The following is a 17,856-nucleotide window of genomic DNA, read 5'->3' as shown; positions in this document are numbered from 1 at the left end:
ATCATAACACCGTGTCCTCGTAATTAGGCTGGTACATGGTCTGGTCCGGTCCGAGCTTTGGTCCGAGCCCACCCTGACCTTACCATATATTTTGTGCGGTCTGAGCCCAGATTTTTCAGAATTTGGATGAGAGTGGTCCGAGCCTGCCCCCCCTAGGGCTCGGACCGGCTCGGACCATGTAGCAGCCTACTCGTAATGAGCACTAGCTGCTCCTAGCACCAGACTAACATCATTTCTGACAACCCCCCAGGTAGTAGTAATTCTCCTCTCACAATGCCTCATGGTCCCAAGAGTAGGGGTCGCCGAGAGTCTTGAAACGAAATTATTTTGGCTGAAATATACGTGAAATAAAAAAGTAGATTTCAAGAAGAGTGCACTTCAGGTAGCGAAATATATTAGGTCTAGCAAAGTCTATTTACAATATAATAGACAGCTATAAGTCCTAGGAATATAGAATCAACTATGAAGCTTGAAGAAAAGATTACAAAGCTAACATATACTCTTGGTAGAACATATTACCCTTGGTCGTAACCTTCCTGGATTCAGCCTATAGAAAAAGAGAAGCTGGATCTCTGCATGTACTTTGACAAATTGATAGTAATCGGCGATGATCAAACGAAAGTCATCTACAACTAGTTTTACGCGTCCGACAGCGTCTTTGGCCTCCTCCGAGTCGGCGCAAGGTGGCCCACAATCAGCCCCTAAATCTTCCCATGGTCGAAAATCGGAGATTTTGGCCTTTTCCACTTCCGTCCATCTCCGTGAAGACTTTTCCCCGCCATCTTAGAGCCCTGCGTTGCCGATGAGAGCGTGTATGACATAGCTTTTTTATCAGTACTGTTCGGTACCGATCCCACCATATATGTGTTCCTCTATGTTGTAATACCCAAAGGTATCTATGCCCGATTGATGCCTGTGTCCAGTGGGTATGAGTGCCGATTGTGCCTGTGTCCAATGGTATGAGTGCCGATTGATGCCTGTGCCGAATATACTTGCCCGCAGGTATCCTGTTCACACTCTCATCTCTCCCTCATCGGGCGCCTCGTTTCTGTCGCACGACGTCGATCATTTTGTCTCACATTCGGAGTCTGCTGGAGTCTTCGTCAGTCAGCATGGATTGCCAATTGGGTGGGACATATTTCTGTTCCAGTGTCCCCATACAGGCCTGTGTATGTCACGTGCATTCGGAATATGATGCTCACTGCATAAAAGCACCTCTCGCATACTGCATATCGTCTGTGAGCTATATAGTCTATGCTCGTGCATAGCTTATTGGGATCCGTGGTTGGTCTGATCCGAAGAGCTCATCATGCAATATCATGTTATACTGCATTTTATATTATGCTGTAGATCATGTCTCAACCCCTCATTTCTCTGAGTTGGAAGTATGCAATTGACGAAAGAATGAGATAGTTGGGAAAGCAAGAGTCTATAAAGACTCACATAAACTCCGCTATGTTGGAAGAGCATAACAATTTCCTTTGACCTCGTTACCTAAAGCATCTCTAGAGTCTCCTCTCTCCCCTTTACAACTTCAGCACAAATCCGATCACGATGCATTTCTTCCAATCTTTGTTGTCAGCAGCAGTGCTGATCCTGAGCACCAATGCCGCTTCCTGCGGTATCCAACCAAAGGGCGATATCCAACCAAAGGTCGCCTCAGGCTGGCAAGGGTCTGGAATCTACCAGATTATCAACGTTGCTAGCAAGACTGGTATTGACTTGTTGCATGGAGGAGACCAGATCGTCGGATATCGCGCGTATGCTCCTTGTTTCACTTCGCTTTGCAATAATGGTACTAAACAACTTGTCAGGAATCTCGAATCTCAAAACCAGGTGTGGAAGATCAGCCTTGTGAGTGTGGATGGTGCCTGTGGATCATTCGCCATTCAAAACAACCGGACACTCGACGCTATTACTTCCAATGGAGGTACGTCTCACATCCAAAATCCCAAAGAAATACATAGGAGCAAATTGGCTCTTTGATTTTGTTGGCATGGATCATGACTGAGTCATTCTACAGTTCCCCAACGTATCTCGGCCACCAAATTCACAAGCCATAAGACCCAGCTGTGGAACATCAAAATTCAAGAGAGCGGTTCTGTGGTGTACGTACTGCTTTTCTCTTCTCTCTGTTATCGCACGTACTTCTGGTGTTGCACCACTATAGAGCAAACCTGACTGCGAGCAACAGCTTCGAAAATATTGCCTATCCATGCAACTACATTGATTTGTATCGAGGCCAGACTGGAAACGAGGTGCCAATCTATAGCTACCCAAAGCGGAGTGAGCCGAATCAGCAGTGGGACCTCATTCCTCTGGGCCCCAAACCAACCGCCGATGATATTGTCAATGGCCACCTGGGGCAGCTCACGATCAACGTAGAGCTCTGAGGAAAATGAGACTGAAATGGCAAATTGTAATGTTGGTGCATACTTGAAATGCAGCCAGAGGTGGAGCGGGCCTTCAGACCACCATCGACCCGTTTCCAGAAAATGTCACTCCTTTGAAAATCAAAAACAAGCAACCCCAAGCAAAGTCATCACTCAGTACCTGCTCATAGTCGAAACGTATCTATATCTCAATCAAAGTCTTTACTTCTCTTCCAGTCTTCCTGGTGACAGCTAGCACTTTAGTTCCCATGAGACATCCTTTTGATCAACTTCTAGAGTTTAGGATGTAGACTGGAAAGAATACAACTGACCTCACCAAGTGCCCGTTCCGTTTCTAGACCTGAGCGGCGCTGCTTTAACTTGAGCCGAGACTGAGCCGAGACTGAGCGCTCCTGAGCACCCCTGTGACTGAGTCCCGGTTTTGGTCCAACTGGGGCCCACTTTTGGGCTCTCAGACTCGGCTACAACAGCTGAGCTCACTTTATTCTATCAACGTTTTAGCCAAGCGTACTGCCTGGAGCTCAGCCACTTCTTCGAGATCCTCCTGCTCATGGCTCACTGTATGAAAAGCGGGTCAGGGCAAGACTAAAGACTGTTGAACTTTGGCGTACGAACTTGACTCTCTGTACGCGCAGGCAAGGCGCTCTACAGAACCTATCTGCCTACGGATATCAACGGCCTTTATATATCCACTCCCTCGCTTCGACTGTTGCCACCTCGCTGGCGCCTGACGCTCTCGTACATGGCTGCCTACAGCTCGCGCCTGCGCCTGCGCCTGCGCCTGCGCCTGCGGTCACGTGTCTACGCGCGCGCCACACGCTATCTCCGCAACTTCCGTCTCCACATGACATGCGCCACACAACACGTCCAGGTGAGTGAGTAGTAGCCAACACACCTCACGAATTCGCCTTTCTCGAAGCTTGTCCCACAACGACCTCATCAGCTAGGTATTTTTAAAGCGACAAATTATGGCCTCCAAAAGGGCCCTTCAATTGAACAGTCTGCAGCCTTACTGCTTCTTCAATCTTGCTGGACTTAACTTCTAAGTTCCTCGGCACAGCTTAGCACTTCCTCACGCTGCTCAATTTCAGTCTCCAAGATGGTGAGATTCAGAGATGCCTCGAATGTCATGCTGGACAAGACCTGGGGTCGACCGGAAAGATTATACCTCCTCAAGATGTTCTATGAAGATTCCGAGACTGTAACAGCCGCATGTGGAGTCGATTTCTTTGAAAAGTATGACGCCACTGCATTGAATACCACCTGTTGGTACTGCTCAAACATCTTTCAACGGTCCAAGATTCTTAATGGGCCCAACGCGATCACAGGGCCTTGGAAAGACCCTACGCAAGAGCTGGAGGAACAGTTGATAAAAAGTCCACTGAATATGGCCATTGAGTCAGTTGTGAAGAAATTCAGTGAAGATCCTTCTCCTGTTCAAAGCGGTGATGTTGAAGACCCGGGAGAACCCTCGACTTCTGCCGCTGTAGAGCAAGAAGAAGAGCTTATACAGGTCGAAGACTGGCTCCTTCATTCGGATTTGGAGAGTCTCATGCTGTCGGCCGAATCGAGATGCCACTTTTGTACTCAAATAAGCCTCTTGCTACAGCGGTCCGATGTGCAATCATGGAACGGAGACAATACGAATAAAGAATACCGGCTTCGAATCGCAAAGATACCTAAAGGAAACCTCAAGATATCTCTTTATCGTGGCCCATATTGCACAGATCCATCTCCCATTCCACAATCGGCCAAAGTATTACGCTGTCGGTCCGTCATGGGTAAGAACAGAATACTCGCGTGCTGTGCGTCAGATTCTGACATGATTTTAGGCAGGCTTGAAGAACTAGGAGATGAAGAGCCCGACTTAGCTCATTGTTGCCTCAGCACCTCATCCATTGCTCATGTTGCTCTGGCCAATAACTGGCTGAACGATTGTCGCCAGAGGCACAGGAACTGCGTCAGTAAGAACACTGACAAAAAGCCGTCGCGTCTGATTTTTGTTGGCGGAGATGGCGACAAGGTGAGCCTGTGGTTGAATAGCGGTCAACCTATGAATTTTGAATATTGCGCTCTCAGTCACTGCTGGGGAGGCGTGACAGATATCCTAACCTTGCGCTCCACCACTATGCAAGCTCTGGAGCAGGGTGTATCCACAGCGGATCTTCCCACAACATTCAGGGATGCGGTCACAATTACTCGAAACTTGGGGTTCGCGTATATCTGGATCGACTCGCTGTGCATTATTCAGGACTCTGAAGAAGATTGGATCAAGGAAGCAGAGGCAATGTGCGACGTGTATGAGAGTGCCGTTGTCACAATCGCTGCAGCTGGAGCCAAAAACTCACACAGCGGTTGTTTTATCAAACGTGATCCACTACGGTACCTCCCATGCCGAATAGTCGCCAACGAGTTCGGGTGCGTGTATGCCGACTATGAGGAGGCCAATTTTGGATTCGCAGAGGTGACACGAGACTGCGCACATGAGTACCGGGGTTGGGTGTTTCAGGAGAAAGTATTGTCGAGAAGAGTGCTTTACTTCGGCCAGCGAGGCATGTACTGGAGCTGCAGCCAAGGTCAAGCCACAGAGTTGAATCCCAAGGGATGGGCTTGGCATCGTGATAGGGAGGATCCGCAAGGAGCCGCTGTTGCAAGGATCTTCCAATTCGAAGGTGAATCCATTGGGTTTGGGTGTCAACGTTCGGAAGACCGACAGGAGCACGTCAACCTCAAAGGGCTCCTAGAATCTTTCAATGAGCGCCCACGCACCGAATTTGAGATGATTTTTCCGTCCAGATGGTGCTCAATGGTCCATCACTACTCTCGCTTAGATCTCACAAAGTCCGAGGATAAGCTTCCCGCTCTTTCTGGAATTGTACAAAGGATTCAGCGGCACACAGGTTTTGAGTACCATGCAGGCCTTTGGCGCGAGTGCCTTCCCGCAGGTCTACTCTGGTATGTTCTGGGAGGTCAAAAACAGCGACTTACTTCCTACCGCGCACCTACTTGGTCGTGGGCCGCTGCCGATGGAACCATTGGTGATTTCTTGGATTCCGTCTTCTCTCCAACTCGAAGACAGAAGAGATGCACAGATGTAGTTATGAGAGTTGTTGAATTCAACACCATTGAGACAAAAACCCATCCTCTGGATAAGAGTGGCACGGGCCGGGTGTTTGATGGCACTCTGAAGATAACTGGTCGTATCAGGAAGGTTGAGTGTTTCAAAGATATGGAAGGGTCTGATGCCAAACTGGGAAGATGTCACATCCTCACCTACGAGCAGGAATGTGTCGGGACATTCATGCCAGATATATCCTTCACCGAACGGCCTTCGGACGTGTACCTCGTGCCGTGCATCATTGTGTATGGAAAAGATCCAGATGGAAAGCCATTGTGTTTTGCGAACACTCTGTATAAGATCGTTATAGGTGGTCTTGCTCTGGTGCCGAAGGACGAGCATTTCGAAAGAATCGGCATCTTTGTGTCTCCGAATGAGGCTGAAGACCCACCTGCATTGGCCTGGCTCAGAAATTGTGAGCGCAAGAGCATAACGATTAAATGATGAATCTGTGGACACATTGCAATTTGGGGTTTCAAGAACTTGGGAGCAGCTCAGCACTCCTCACATGGTGCAGCTCCGGCTCCGTCACGAGCGGCATAGGGTTATCACCCAGGCGCCGGAAGTGGTTCTTCCCCGAGCCTCCTTTGTGGCTCGAAGATCTCGCGGACCCATGAAACCATCGACGTTCTGTAAAGAATTGCGTGCTGTAGATTTTAGACAACATGAACTTGTCCTTGTTGATGATCTTCCTCAGTGCTGGTTTCATAAAGGGGAAGACAAGCGTTGACAACTCCCAGGGTTGGCTCGAGAGTGGTCCAGTATGCCCGTGGCGTACTGCTGAACTTGAAGTCAGTCGTATCCCAGCTTTGAAGCCACAAGATTCTCTGAAGAGAAAAAAATGCAGATTCTTTGCAATAGATCATATTCCGCCTCCTGCATCTTCCACCCCAGTATTGTGCTCTCCAGTCATAAGGTCTTGCTGTAATACGCGGTAACGAAGGTAATCTAGGTCCGATTGTACCGTCTGACGCAACTTGCATTGATCGGAGGGGCTATTGCACAGCCAAGTGACATGGACAGACAACATTCTGCTTCGCACATCGGTTGTAGCTTTTCGGTGATCAGCAGAGATATTACTGATAGAGCAACACTACCCCAGCGTCGTCTGGTCAGGTAGGTAACCATGCATTAGACATCGGAAAGGTGGTTCATCGACCATAGGGATATGTGCCAGCATCGGGCGAAAACGCATGTGCTAATCAGAGAATCACAAACCTCATGCTATTTCTGGTAGGCTCCACCACATATGTAGATGCAAGTTGGCGGAGGTTATCCAGGATTGGACACGGCTCAGGAGAGGCTGGAGACGACACGAGTAAGGCTGGAAGAGAAAAGGTAAAGGAGGAGGCTGTCGTCCGAAAGCTTCAATTGCGATTGCCAGATACGCGTAAGTGTTCAAGGAAAGTGAGATAGCTCAGGCACGACGGTTGCTAAAGGAAGTCGAGGCTAGACCAGTACTGGATCTTGATAGATTTGGCCCACCCTTTACAGGCGGTGCACGCGCACCTCAGCCCACCCAGACTGGTTGCTGAGACTGGACACTGTAGACTGGAGGCGAACAATTAATGCTGAATGGATATTGGTGAAGTCGGGGGCTCAGACCCACGAGTCTGCAATCTATGACTTGAGCGCTGGCACTTTCGATGCTAGCAAAGGAAAGTAAATTTGATTCCATCATGACAGCTTGTCAGGAATGCCAGCAGGTGCTGATACATGATTGTGAGGCTTGGCAAGGAGAATCGCTCGCTCATCCATCACTGCATGATTCAATCTTCCGCGTCCGTGTTCGGAATCCTACAGCCTTGACAAGCAGAACAGTAAATGAATGGATATCATTACTCAAGTATGAGAAGGTGGAAGCATATCAAGAAAAGACCAGTAGATAGGGCAAAAACACCGGTTATTACGAACCTCATGTTTAACATTCGAGTCTATCCAGACATGTCTCATCGTACTATTAGACATGTGATATCAATGCTAAGACGCTACAAGACATCTATCTACCGACATAGTACTACTTAGCAGGAAGAAGCCCACTTGAAAAAATGGTAAGAGAGCGGCTAAAGTGCGCTTAGAGTTAGCCTAACCGTAAGATTGCTCACTACGTAGAGTATACCAAGATATATAACTAAGGCATCTGTAATCCAATGAGATTTCATTATTTACAACATTATTGGTCTAAAATATGGTCTTACTATAGTCAAATATGCCTCTCTGATCATACTAATATGGTCCTTATTTGACAGAATAGTTGCCATTCCCACGAATGGCACTTAGCCCATATTTTTTATTACCCCTTCTCCTGGTAAGTACTAGTCGTCCGGGGATGGAAGGGGATGAAATAACACCGAGATTTACTAGTAGTAGACCGGTAATGCTCCTCAGAACCTCATACCCATAGAGCTCCGACTCCAATTCTACCGGCATAGAAACCAACAAACACATATTTCTGGACCATGCAACATACCCGCCTCTAACATCAGCGTAGTCCTCTCTACCAGAGAAAGCAGCTAGCAGGACCGGGCGGTTCGCGATTGTGCGAAAAGTGGGTATCGGTTCATGATCGTCCGTCATATCTCCCTCGACTGCTGGGCTGGGTCCCTTCCCCTGTACTGTCCGATGGAATACCAAGCGTTGCACAACATGAGATTCAAGGGCGAGATCATTGCACCATGATTGTGCCGTGAAAGGGTTTAGGGCTTGTGAGAGCTCCTCCAGCCGCGAGAATATCTCCCTACAGCGCATTCTAGAGATGGTGGTCATGATAATCGCACCTATGCCTCAATAGCGTTCCCACCTTGACCATTCCATCTCCCTCCCCATCCTTCTTTCCATTCTCGTTTCCCGCCCTCCTCCTCCCCTCCAACCTTCCCGCCTTAAGAGCGCCGATCAAGTCCCTCAGAAATCCCTCATCCCACCCGGCCTCTTCTCCCCCTGCCCCTCCCCTTCCCCCTTCAACAACCTCTCAGTCTTCATCCCCACATACATCTCAACAACCAACCTCTTCAATCCACTCAACACTTTCCCCTCCGGCAGACCCTGCCAAAGCATCTCCACATCCCCACGCCCAGGCACGGCATTACACCCCGCCGCCACCTCTCCCACTACATCACAGATGAGATCCTTCAACCCCAGACCAACCTGGTATTTATCCGCAAACACATAAAGGCGGATAAGGGGACCGAAGGCCGGTGGTGGCGGACGGGAGGGCAAGAGCTGGGGGATGTCGCTTAGGCGTTTTGCGGCGGGTGATGTTGCCGTGGCGTTTTGCGGCGGTGAGGAGTCGGCGCTCGCGATTATAGGTGCTGTGGAGGCGGAGGGAGCGGGTCGTAAGTGGGGTGAAAAGGGTGGTGTGTGGGATTTGCGAATTCAGTTTCGTGGTTGGACAGGCAGCGGTGGGCCTCTCGGGTGAAGAGGGTGTCGTCTTCGGCTCCTTCACAGACGTCGTGGGATTGCTCGGTTTTGCTGGAAAGACGCCCGCACCAAAACCAGAATACAGCCATTTGAGGAAGAAGCGGACATCGTCGGGTCGGTCTTCGGGGAGCTCGATGGTGCGGGTTTGGGCTTCGAGGAAGTTGTGCCCAGAATAATTTGGAGGAGCGGATGATGAGTTCTTGATGTGGTGGCTACGGGAAGCAAGAGCGGCACGGAAGAAGGCCGAGGCTTTGGTGAGGAGTTTTTCATGCACAAAGAAGGATACTGGTTCTGTCTCTCTCGATGGAGAGCTTGCACCGCCCACCCTTAATAGCACGGGAGGAGTGCTGAAGGGTGAGATGTCGTGATCTGGTGGGAAGTTGTGGAGGGGTGTTGGCGATGAAATGTGGTAGGAGGAAAGGCCATCATTGAACTTGTCGGTTGATGGACTTGTCGATAATACTTCCAAACGATACTGATCTCCACCCGAGGCTGCCGAGTCAGCCATGGCTGCACGAGTGTTCATCCCGCCAGATCTGGATTCACCGTCTACGAGGGTCGAGGTAGAGGAGCTGACATAGCCACTATCTTCTTTTGCAATGTCAACTGCAAGGCCAGGCATGATCGCGAACCTCTTAGAGATATGAAGGATGGAACAAGGATAACACCACGAACAAAGACGATTAGCAAGTTCGTTATATGCCACAAGGTGCTGGGCGATGGTAGACACCGACAGCCAGAAGTGGCTCAATGACCTTGACAGAAAAATAGTTAATAGAGTTATTGCCAGGATGATGTAGGACCACTCTTTGGCCAAGTGCGTCACTCACTCTGCGGTGCCACTGAGGAAGAATGGACACAGGCGGTTCGTCTTTTTGACAATGACATGTCACAATGGAAGTGACAGAATGCTCAAATCTGTAGGTGAGAAGTACAATTCTATGGGCGATTCCTTGTGACGATGCAGCATGCAAACAAGCATGTGCAGGACAATCAGCACGTATCGTTGTTGCCATCGTCAAATTGGGAATTTGGGCAGTTGCGAAGGGAGTTCTTTGTCTGTTTGCAGTGTTTATTTCTGTTTGCCCTGATCGAACGCTTGCGGCCGGACAAAGGATAGTGAAGAAAACATGCAAGTAGCAGGATAGAACGAAAGTGCGGTCGAAAGCAAGCAAAGAAGAAAGCAATGTAGGCATGGCAGAGTGTAGAAGAGGATAAGACAGCCTGTCTATTCTCATTGATGTGTTGGCAGACCGAGAAGCCAGCAGTGAGCATCAGTCACGTGGTCAAAGCGCCCCTTTGTGCAGCCCCGGCCGATTGTTGGCAAAGAAATATTCAGCAATGAAGATGATTCAATCTGTGACGCAGACCACCGTCCGTCCCGTTTGAGATGACGTTTCCTCCCTAGCTCGCTGCTTCATTGCCGGTGCTTCTCATTCTCTACATACATCATCAGCCGGGGAACCCAGATATCCTCCACAGCGCCTTTCACTGGGTGGCATTGGACGTACCGAGTCTTGCGTACAGCATGTACAGAGCCATCTGGTTGCATTCCTGCGTCCCTGTGATCGTCACCAAACGCTCATTGCTGTTGTCCTGTGGCTCGTTGATCTTGATCACACTACCGCTCAAATGGCGGATCTCGTTGATCTTGGCGCCGCCTTTGCCGATAATAGCCCCAACCATATCGTTCGGGATAAAGATCTGTTGTGTTAGTGGCTGACCAGGCAAGGCAGCACCTGCGATTGGCTGAGCAGGTTGCCCATGGGGCGCTGTTTGCACATGTTGCTGTGGATAGGGGGCCGGTTGATGTGGGCCAGCGCCGGTGTATCCTTGACGCGGAGAATTACCATAGTGAATGGCCGCTGCTCCGGGCTGCTGAGGATATGGTTGTTGTGGCGCATGCATTTGTGGTGGACCATAACCAGGGCCAGGCGTACGACCAGGTTGCGGTTGGTGATGGCGTTTGTAGGTGTCTGGATGGCCATACTGACCACCTGCGGGCTGAGGAACGTACGGAACCACCTGCATACCTCCCGGAACCACACCAGCTGGGCCGCCGCTTCGAGTGGCATATGCCGATGCTGCCGGTCCGCCAAAGCGTTCGGTCAGCTGCTCTACTAACGTCACAGCAACGTAGTAAGTCGCAATATGTACAGCGTCCGCAACGCCGAGGATGATAAGAGATCTCTCCGTGGAGAGCGGAAGACACGAGTCAGAGGCGTTCAGTCGAGCACCTGATGCTTCTTGAATCTCACGGATGCGGACTCCCGACTTGCCAATGATAGATCCGATGAGGATGTGGGGTACCAGCAGACGCAGAGGATAGGTCTTTGACTGAGCTGTCGAAGGTGCTTCGAGAGGTTCGTTGTTCAAGGTCCTGATGATGAGACCGAATGCCTACATTCTATCAGCCTCGGCGTCGTGACACTGGAGAAGTACATACCTTAGCTACAGCATCTTGCTGACCGCTCACGGTCAAGATTCTCTCCACTGCGCCTCTTGCGTAGTCGCTGACTGTACATTTGGCATTGGAGAGACGGCGAATCATCGACACATTCTCTCCTCCCTTACCAATGCAAGTCGCAGCTTCTGCGCTCGATATGACGGCTCGGACATGGATCCAGTTAGTTTCGTCCTGAGGAGGCATTCCTGGCGGCGGGTGGGAGGTGGCTCGCTCAGAATGCGAAGCGGTTGACTGTATGGGCTGCGTGTCGATGGTGGGAATGTGAGATGCACCCTCTGGTGCGTCGAGCACAACGGTGTCGCCATGAACGTCTTTCGCGCCATTCGTAGTGGCAGCCGTTTCGTTCTTGATTTTGACGTCTTCTTCCTTTACAGCACTGCCAGCAGGTTCCTCGATAGTGCCTTTTTCATGGTCGTCTTCCTTGACTATCTTGTCAAGTGCGGGGCGTTTGGCGTCGGGCAGGTCAGTGGGTCCAGATGGCGAAGAAGGATCCTCGAGTGGACGCTTGGAGGAAGGCAAAACTGCCGAAGTGGGTGAAGCAGACATTATGCCGGATGCCAGGTCTCAACACAGTGGAAAATACTGGGGAAGCTGGTATATCTGGCCAGATGAATGTTTTCTTATTGGATTTCTTTTATGTACACCAATATTTTCCAAGGAAAACTTGCTGGTGTAGGTGCACGAACAGTGAAGGGTTGGGGTCGGATAGGTAGATGATCGCGATCTCGACAAATGTCTCGAAGGCAGAATGCTAGTGCTGTGACAGGTGGACGCGAAGAGAGGTGCTATGACAAAGGGTTCGATGGAGCGGACGAGGCGAGCTTGGTGTTGAAGAGTGGTAGCGTAGGGTTCGAAGGTCTGCAGCGAGAAAGTGCTGGATGGGGGGATTTGATAGACAGAGGTAGGAGGTCAGGCTGGGTTGAACAAAGCAACGCCGTGATTGTGATTCTGTTCTGACAGGGTGGATGAGAGGTGGGATCTCAACTTAGCTTACTGAAGCAACGGTTTGCTTCGGATTCCCTGGGCTCGTCAGGGCTGCCAGTGGTGCCTGGACGTGCTTGGGCGTGCTTAGACGTGCTTGGATGATGAGGAAGAATCCAGGCGAGTCAGGGATACTGATGTCTGGCAGGCAAGAAGATGTTGCTGTGGTACTAGTAGGGCAAGCACACTGCTTGAACTGCGTTTACCTACTAGAAACTACTTGGGGAGGTGGAAGAAAGCTCCACCACGCGCACATATTGAATTTGACCCCACTAAGCCCAGTCCGGTCAAGCCTCTTGGCATCATGATCACTACTACTAGTAGGTACTGACTACAGCATACAACAGTAGTAGGAGGCACAAGTACTCCGTATTGTTAGCTGGAAGCTTAGAAATCCTGTATTTTACACAGCTTTGACGAATGTCGACTTTACTGAATTAAGGTTAGCCTGGGCAGTTCTCAGAGCAGAACCAATAATCATGAGTAGTGAGGGGCCCAGCTTTACAATGGCTCTGGAGGACGCCGGACCCTTGTATCAAAACTAGCTATCACTAGCTCACGTTGACAATACTTATGCCTCCTACTGTAGTAGCTCGCAAGAGTGCAGACTGCCCGGGATTGGACATGATCAAGTAATGGTTTACTGGACACAATCGAATTTGGCACCGCGCTGGAGCATCTTTTCGGGGCGATTTAGGCATATTACATTCGTACATTCAGATATACAACGACGAGGTTGTGCCCTCCTTCCAATGCTTACTGATTTCGTCCAGTCTTTTACGCCCTTGCTGTTCGAGCATTCTTTCTTCGTTCCGCCAACGCCTCGGCAAGCAAACGATGAACTTCTTTCCTCCTTCGGGCTTTCTCCTTCCATCGCTCAGAGTCTCCATTGTGATCAACGCTGGCACGTAGGCTTCGTCGCCCTGTCATGGGTGTACTTCTATGGCTTTCGCCGAGTCTAGAATCAGGTGTGTGGTAGACACTTCCAGCAACACTCAATGGCGTCCGTCTTGATGCAGACGTTCCCGGCCCGATGCTCCCACGCGGTGGTGTCCCATTCGGCTCGACCGACCCGTGGCGACTGCTAGCAAGAGAATCATCAGACCGGAGGCCCAAACTCTTCAACTGTGCCTCAAGCATATCGATGTCCGTCCTCTTCTTCTCAGCCATCGAAGTCATCTTGGCTATGGTAGTCGTCACGGCTTCAACCGTTGGTTTCTTCTGCGCACCTGATCTCCCAAACATTCCCTTCCCTGTGCCATTCGTGCCATTTTGCTGCGACGGTCTCGCTTCGGCCAACTTGGCTCGCAAGACGGTAAGTTCCTGCTCAGCCTCAGCGAGCTTGCTCTGCACCGACAACGACGCTTTGCGCAAGTCATGCTGTAGATTTGCCTGCTCAGCGGATAGGGGAGCAGATGTTCTGCCTGGTGCGTTTGCACTGGCGTGCAAGGCTTTGCGAGTTGCGGTTAACTTCATCCGAAGTTGCATCACATCTCGGTTGAGCAGATCGTGGCACTGTTCGAATTTGGCCGAAGCATTCTCGATTTTACTTCGTAAAAGCAATGCATTGAGCACTTCTCCGCCTTCGCCTAATCGGTTGGCATCTTGCAACACCCATTCACCATCCAGAGCGTCTCTTGGTGTTTCAGAATTGAGCACTTCTGGCCACTCTTGGTAGGGTTCCTGGCTGGTTTGATACAGGAGATACGCAGACAAGGAGCGAGCATTGATACCCAAAGTGTCGATCATAGAGTTGATGTCCTGGTAGAGGCGTTCAATCTGGCCTGGAATCCCCGATTTGTTCGAGGTATCGATGCCATGGTGCTGATGAGGTACGAATGGTTCTAACCGCTCAGATGGGGATGGAGGCGCTGCCAGCTCGGCGCGAAGACGTTCATCTTCATCATCCTCCAACTCCAGTGCAGCTTCAGCCTCTGCCTTGGCTTTGGCTTTTTCTGCAGCTGCCGTACGGTCGGTTTCCTTGTTCCTTATGTCACTTGCATTGATAGGTTGTGATGCCAGGGCAGACTTGGTCAACTCTGCGCGCCGTCTGTCGAGCGCGGATGTAGAATGTGGACGGGTTGGAGCGCTGACAGAGCGTGATGCTTCGGGTCTCAGGACATCAGCTGTAACAACGTTCCGCATAGGGCTTGGAGATCGCGGGCTCTCTTGTGGTACTGGTGGCGGAAGTATTGGCCCAGTGGTGACCTCCCCGAAGAGCTTGGAAGGTTTCGATGTAGACACCTTTGTGAAAAGACCTCCCGCCGGACTGGTCTCCTCGCTACCTTCAGGTCCTCTACCAAATGAACTTTCAGGCGATGTCTGAATTTCTTCGGCCTGGTCCTCAGTCGGCTCTTCTGCTGGACTGATCTCCTGCGTTTCGTCTTCGACGCTGCCTTCAAAATCTGACGAGAGGTCATCGGCCTCATCATCAGCCGGGCCGTTGTGAGATGCCTCTGAAGTACTGTCGTCCTTCTTAGTGACGAAGTCCGGTGGCAAAGGAGCGTCGTCATTCGAAAGCTTAGACTCATCTGATGCGTCTGGAGTATCGCTCGGCATGAATCGAGATTTGCTCGTTGGTTCTGGAGGCAGAGGAGCCTCAGGGATGTTGTGCAGATCAGCTGGCGAGCTCTCCGACGGTTCGGTCTTAATCTTTGGAGGTTGAGCCTCGTCGTCAGATGGGCCAGGGAATGTAACTGCTGGTTTTGTTTTGGGCGTTTCCTTCGGGGTGGTGGATGGAATTTGCTCGAAAGACCAACCAGGCTTACTGTTCTGCACAGCTGCAGGTGTTGTGCCTGGCTGATTGTGTGTAGGAAACAAGCCAGCGAGCGGAGGAGCAGGCGTGGTCTTCGGCTGGGATATGGTAGAAGGAGGGGTCACTACTGGCATTTGCGGCTTCGAATCTGATGGTGGTGGGGCGAGCTGGTCCTGGCTGAGAGATGTTGAGATAGAATCTGTGCCATCATCGTCCATCTCCTCCTCCTTGCTTTCTGCAGATGTTGCTTCCTGTTGCGTTTGTTCTAGAGCACTTCCCAAGCCGAGTCCAAAGGAGAGCCCTCCGCTGTCGTCTGGCTTGGACATGTCATCTCTCGAAGTCTCGTCACGTTTGAACGTTGAGCCAATAGATATATCCTTTGCGCCGAAACCCGAGAAACCCGGCTTGTTCTCAGCTGTTCCAGCCTTTGATGCAAAAGGGCTTTGCTGCTCCATCTGTGGAAAGACAGGGTCCTTTTGCTCAGTCTTCCCGAAGAGACCGCCTGGACCGCTTTGATTAGAAGCCAAAGCTGAGAAGCCTCCTTTGTTGGAAAATGCAGCGAAGCCCTTTCCATCTCCCACACTTCCGCCAAACGGGCTTGCCGAGCCTCCTCCAGCGAAAGGATTGAGCTTCTGAGGTCCTAGAGCACCCGTCTGGCCAAAGGCGGTTACTGAATCAGGAATGATTGTAGGGGCTGCTGGTTGCCCGAACGCAGGTTTTCCCGAAAAAGGACTTGGTGCTCCCAGTGCAGGCTTCATACCACCAAGCGGCGTCGATGTACCAAATCCGGGCTGTCCGAACCCAGACGAAGCAGTTTGAGGTGAGCTGCCAGCAAATCCAGTGCTGGTCCAAGATGGTTTGTCGCCACTCAACGGGCTTGGACTGCCGAACTTAGTCTCAGATGCCGATCCAAACGTAGATGTTGCCGGTCTCGCAAACGACGGTTGAGAAGCAAAGCCTGACTGGCCAAAGGTGGGCTGACCAAAACCGGACGGCGGTGGAGAGACGGTTTGTGCTGGTAGAGGCGTGGTCTGTTTTTGCGCCTGCTCTGCGCCTCCACTAACAACAAGGCCTGAGTATGTCTTCTTTTCGCGGATGGAGTCTGCATAGACAATCCACCATGAAGAAAGTACACCTACATGATTCAATGTGAGAATGTTTGGAAGTGGACCTGGAGACTGTTCTATCTCAGGGTCAGAAGGGATTGGGCTCACGATGCCTTCTTTGGCTGAGAGATCAAGCGCAAGCCCGATAGGTGATGTGTCCTGGTCTTCCAACGAAAGAGGTAACTGAGCTCGTCTCGAGTCATCTGCAGGCATGGTAAGGGTGTAGACGTCTGTTACCTGCTGTTCACTAGAAAGTGGTGCATTGGCTTTGGTGACAAGGCCAAGTTCGATGGAAGTGGTAGAGGCAAGAACAAGCATGTCTTCTATGTGAGGTTCGAATTTTCGAAGTCGAGCGACAAATTGGCAAGCAGGGGATCGATTGAGCCCGAATGCAGGACAGACCTCCGGCAGAGCTTCGAAGGTATAATTCTGTGTCTTAGGTTGACGAGACACGATAAAGTAATCAGAAGGTTCAGGCACTTCCTCACTGTCGGAGCTGGAGCTGGAACTGTAGATGATGAGAAAGGTGTCGTTCGATAACCAAGATAGCGTCGACACGTGCTTCACGCCCTCCAGCGAAGGTGGACGAGGTATCTCTGCCTTGGGCGTACCGTCTGGCGTCATCTGAACGGCAGTGCCATCTCCCAGACCAGCCACGAGTTGTTTGCCCTGATTACTCCAAGAAATACAACTCACGTTGCTCTTCAGCACTGGCCCACTCGCTCCACTCCGAAGCTGGCCCGCCTTCAGGTCTGCGATCAACAACTGCCCGTTCTTCGTCACCGCTGCGAATAGTTCTGCGAACTGCACATTCGGGTTTGGCGCAAGTGCCCTCAACGCCTGATCATTAGTGGAGATCTCAAGGGCCGGCTTTGGTTGACCCGTCGTGAGCGCATCGGCCTGATAAGCTGCCAGTCCACCATTACTTTCACCAGCAATCACTAGAACGTTCTCATCGGCGGAAAATGCAATATGCGTCAGTCTGGGAACGCTGATCTTGGCCGGTGGGTTGAAAGTCTTCACATTGTTCTCCGGCTTTGGACCCGAAGCCCAGGCGTCTCGTATCGAGGTAGTACTCGCAATGACGAGCTCATTGGGTGCTGCAGCAGCTACCAGGCCCTTGGATGAGGCCACGCTGAGCAAAGACGAGCTGGGTTGAGGAAGAGTATCTGCAGGCCACGGTGTGGGAAGGAGCTGGAGTTTGCAATCGCCGCTTACAGGTTGGAAGCCGAGTTGCTAAAAACATCAGCGAGAAGTGCCTAAACTTTCTCTGTCTGGCTTCATACCTCAGTATGTATTTCAGGCAGTTCGTCGCCAGTCTGAGCCGCAACACCAGCATTTTGCATGGCTGAGACAGGAGTGCCACCGTTGTTGTTGTTGCTGTTGTTGCTGTTGTTGCTATTGTTGAAGCTGAAGGCCATCCTCAACCTTGGGATTTGGGCAGCGAGTGGGCTCGTCGATTGTTCTGGTGAGGCTCGTAGATCGTGAGCATCAGAGTCACTCCGCCTCGGTGACGGTAGAGCAGTAGTAAAGGAATGTCGCGTTGCCGATAGCGGCCACCGAGGGAATGGAAAGGATGCTTGGTCACGAATTGTGAATGCTGAACATGAACGCGCAGG

General features: G+C 51.0%; 5 protein-coding genes across 5 annotated transcripts; 2 read left to right on the top strand and 3 right to left on the bottom strand.

The window, feature by feature from the left end:
- Positions 1-1,554: 1,554 nt before the first annotated feature.
- Positions 1,555-2,393, top strand: EPUS_07702 (uncharacterized protein; the record flags this gene model as incomplete). The annotated part of the gene is made up of 4 exons (XM_007803678.1): positions 1,555-1,760; positions 1,815-1,930; positions 2,024-2,108; positions 2,195-2,393. The coding sequence occupies 4 exons, from the start codon at positions 1,555-1,557 to the stop codon at positions 2,391-2,393; spliced, it is 606 nt and encodes a 201-aa protein (XP_007801869.1).
- Positions 2,394-3,492: 1,099 nt separating this feature from the next.
- EPUS_07701 (uncharacterized protein) lies at positions 3,493-5,955 on the top strand (the record flags this gene model as incomplete). The annotated part of the gene is made up of 2 exons (XM_007803677.1): positions 3,493-4,174; positions 4,226-5,955. The coding sequence occupies 2 exons, from the start codon at positions 3,493-3,495 to the stop codon at positions 5,953-5,955; spliced, it is 2,412 nt and encodes an 803-aa protein (XP_007801868.1).
- Positions 5,956-8,662: 2,707 nt separating this feature from the next.
- On the bottom strand, positions 8,663-9,550 carry EPUS_07700 (uncharacterized protein; the record flags this gene model as incomplete). Its single annotated transcript, XM_007803676.1, has 1 exon — positions 8,663-9,550. One exon carries the CDS (start codon positions 9,548-9,550, stop codon positions 8,663-8,665), a length of 888 nt encoding a protein of 295 aa, XP_007801867.1.
- An 866-nt stretch (positions 9,551-10,416) lies between these two features.
- On the bottom strand, positions 10,417-11,941 carry EPUS_07699 (uncharacterized protein; the record flags this gene model as incomplete). Its single annotated transcript, XM_007803675.1, has 2 exons — positions 10,417-11,328; positions 11,375-11,941. 2 exons carry the CDS (start codon positions 11,939-11,941, stop codon positions 10,417-10,419), a joined length of 1,479 nt encoding a protein of 492 aa, XP_007801866.1.
- Positions 11,942-13,153: 1,212 nt separating this feature from the next.
- EPUS_07698 (uncharacterized protein) lies at positions 13,154-17,658 on the bottom strand (the record flags this gene model as incomplete). Its single annotated transcript, XM_007803674.1, has 2 exons — positions 13,154-17,473; positions 17,524-17,658. The coding sequence occupies 2 exons, from the start codon at positions 17,656-17,658 to the stop codon at positions 13,154-13,156; spliced, it is 4,455 nt and encodes a 1,484-aa protein (XP_007801865.1).
- Positions 17,659-17,856: the final 198 nt, after the last annotated feature.

This window comes from Endocarpon pusillum, assembly GCF_000464535.1.
Source record: "Endocarpon pusillum Z07020 unplaced genomic scaffold scaffold2623, whole genome shotgun sequence".
Lineage (NCBI taxonomy): Eukaryota > Fungi > Ascomycota > Eurotiomycetes > Verrucariales > Verrucariaceae > Endocarpon > Endocarpon pusillum.
The sequence above is the reverse complement of the archived record's forward strand: the minus strand, read 5'-3'. Positions and strand labels throughout refer to the sequence as shown.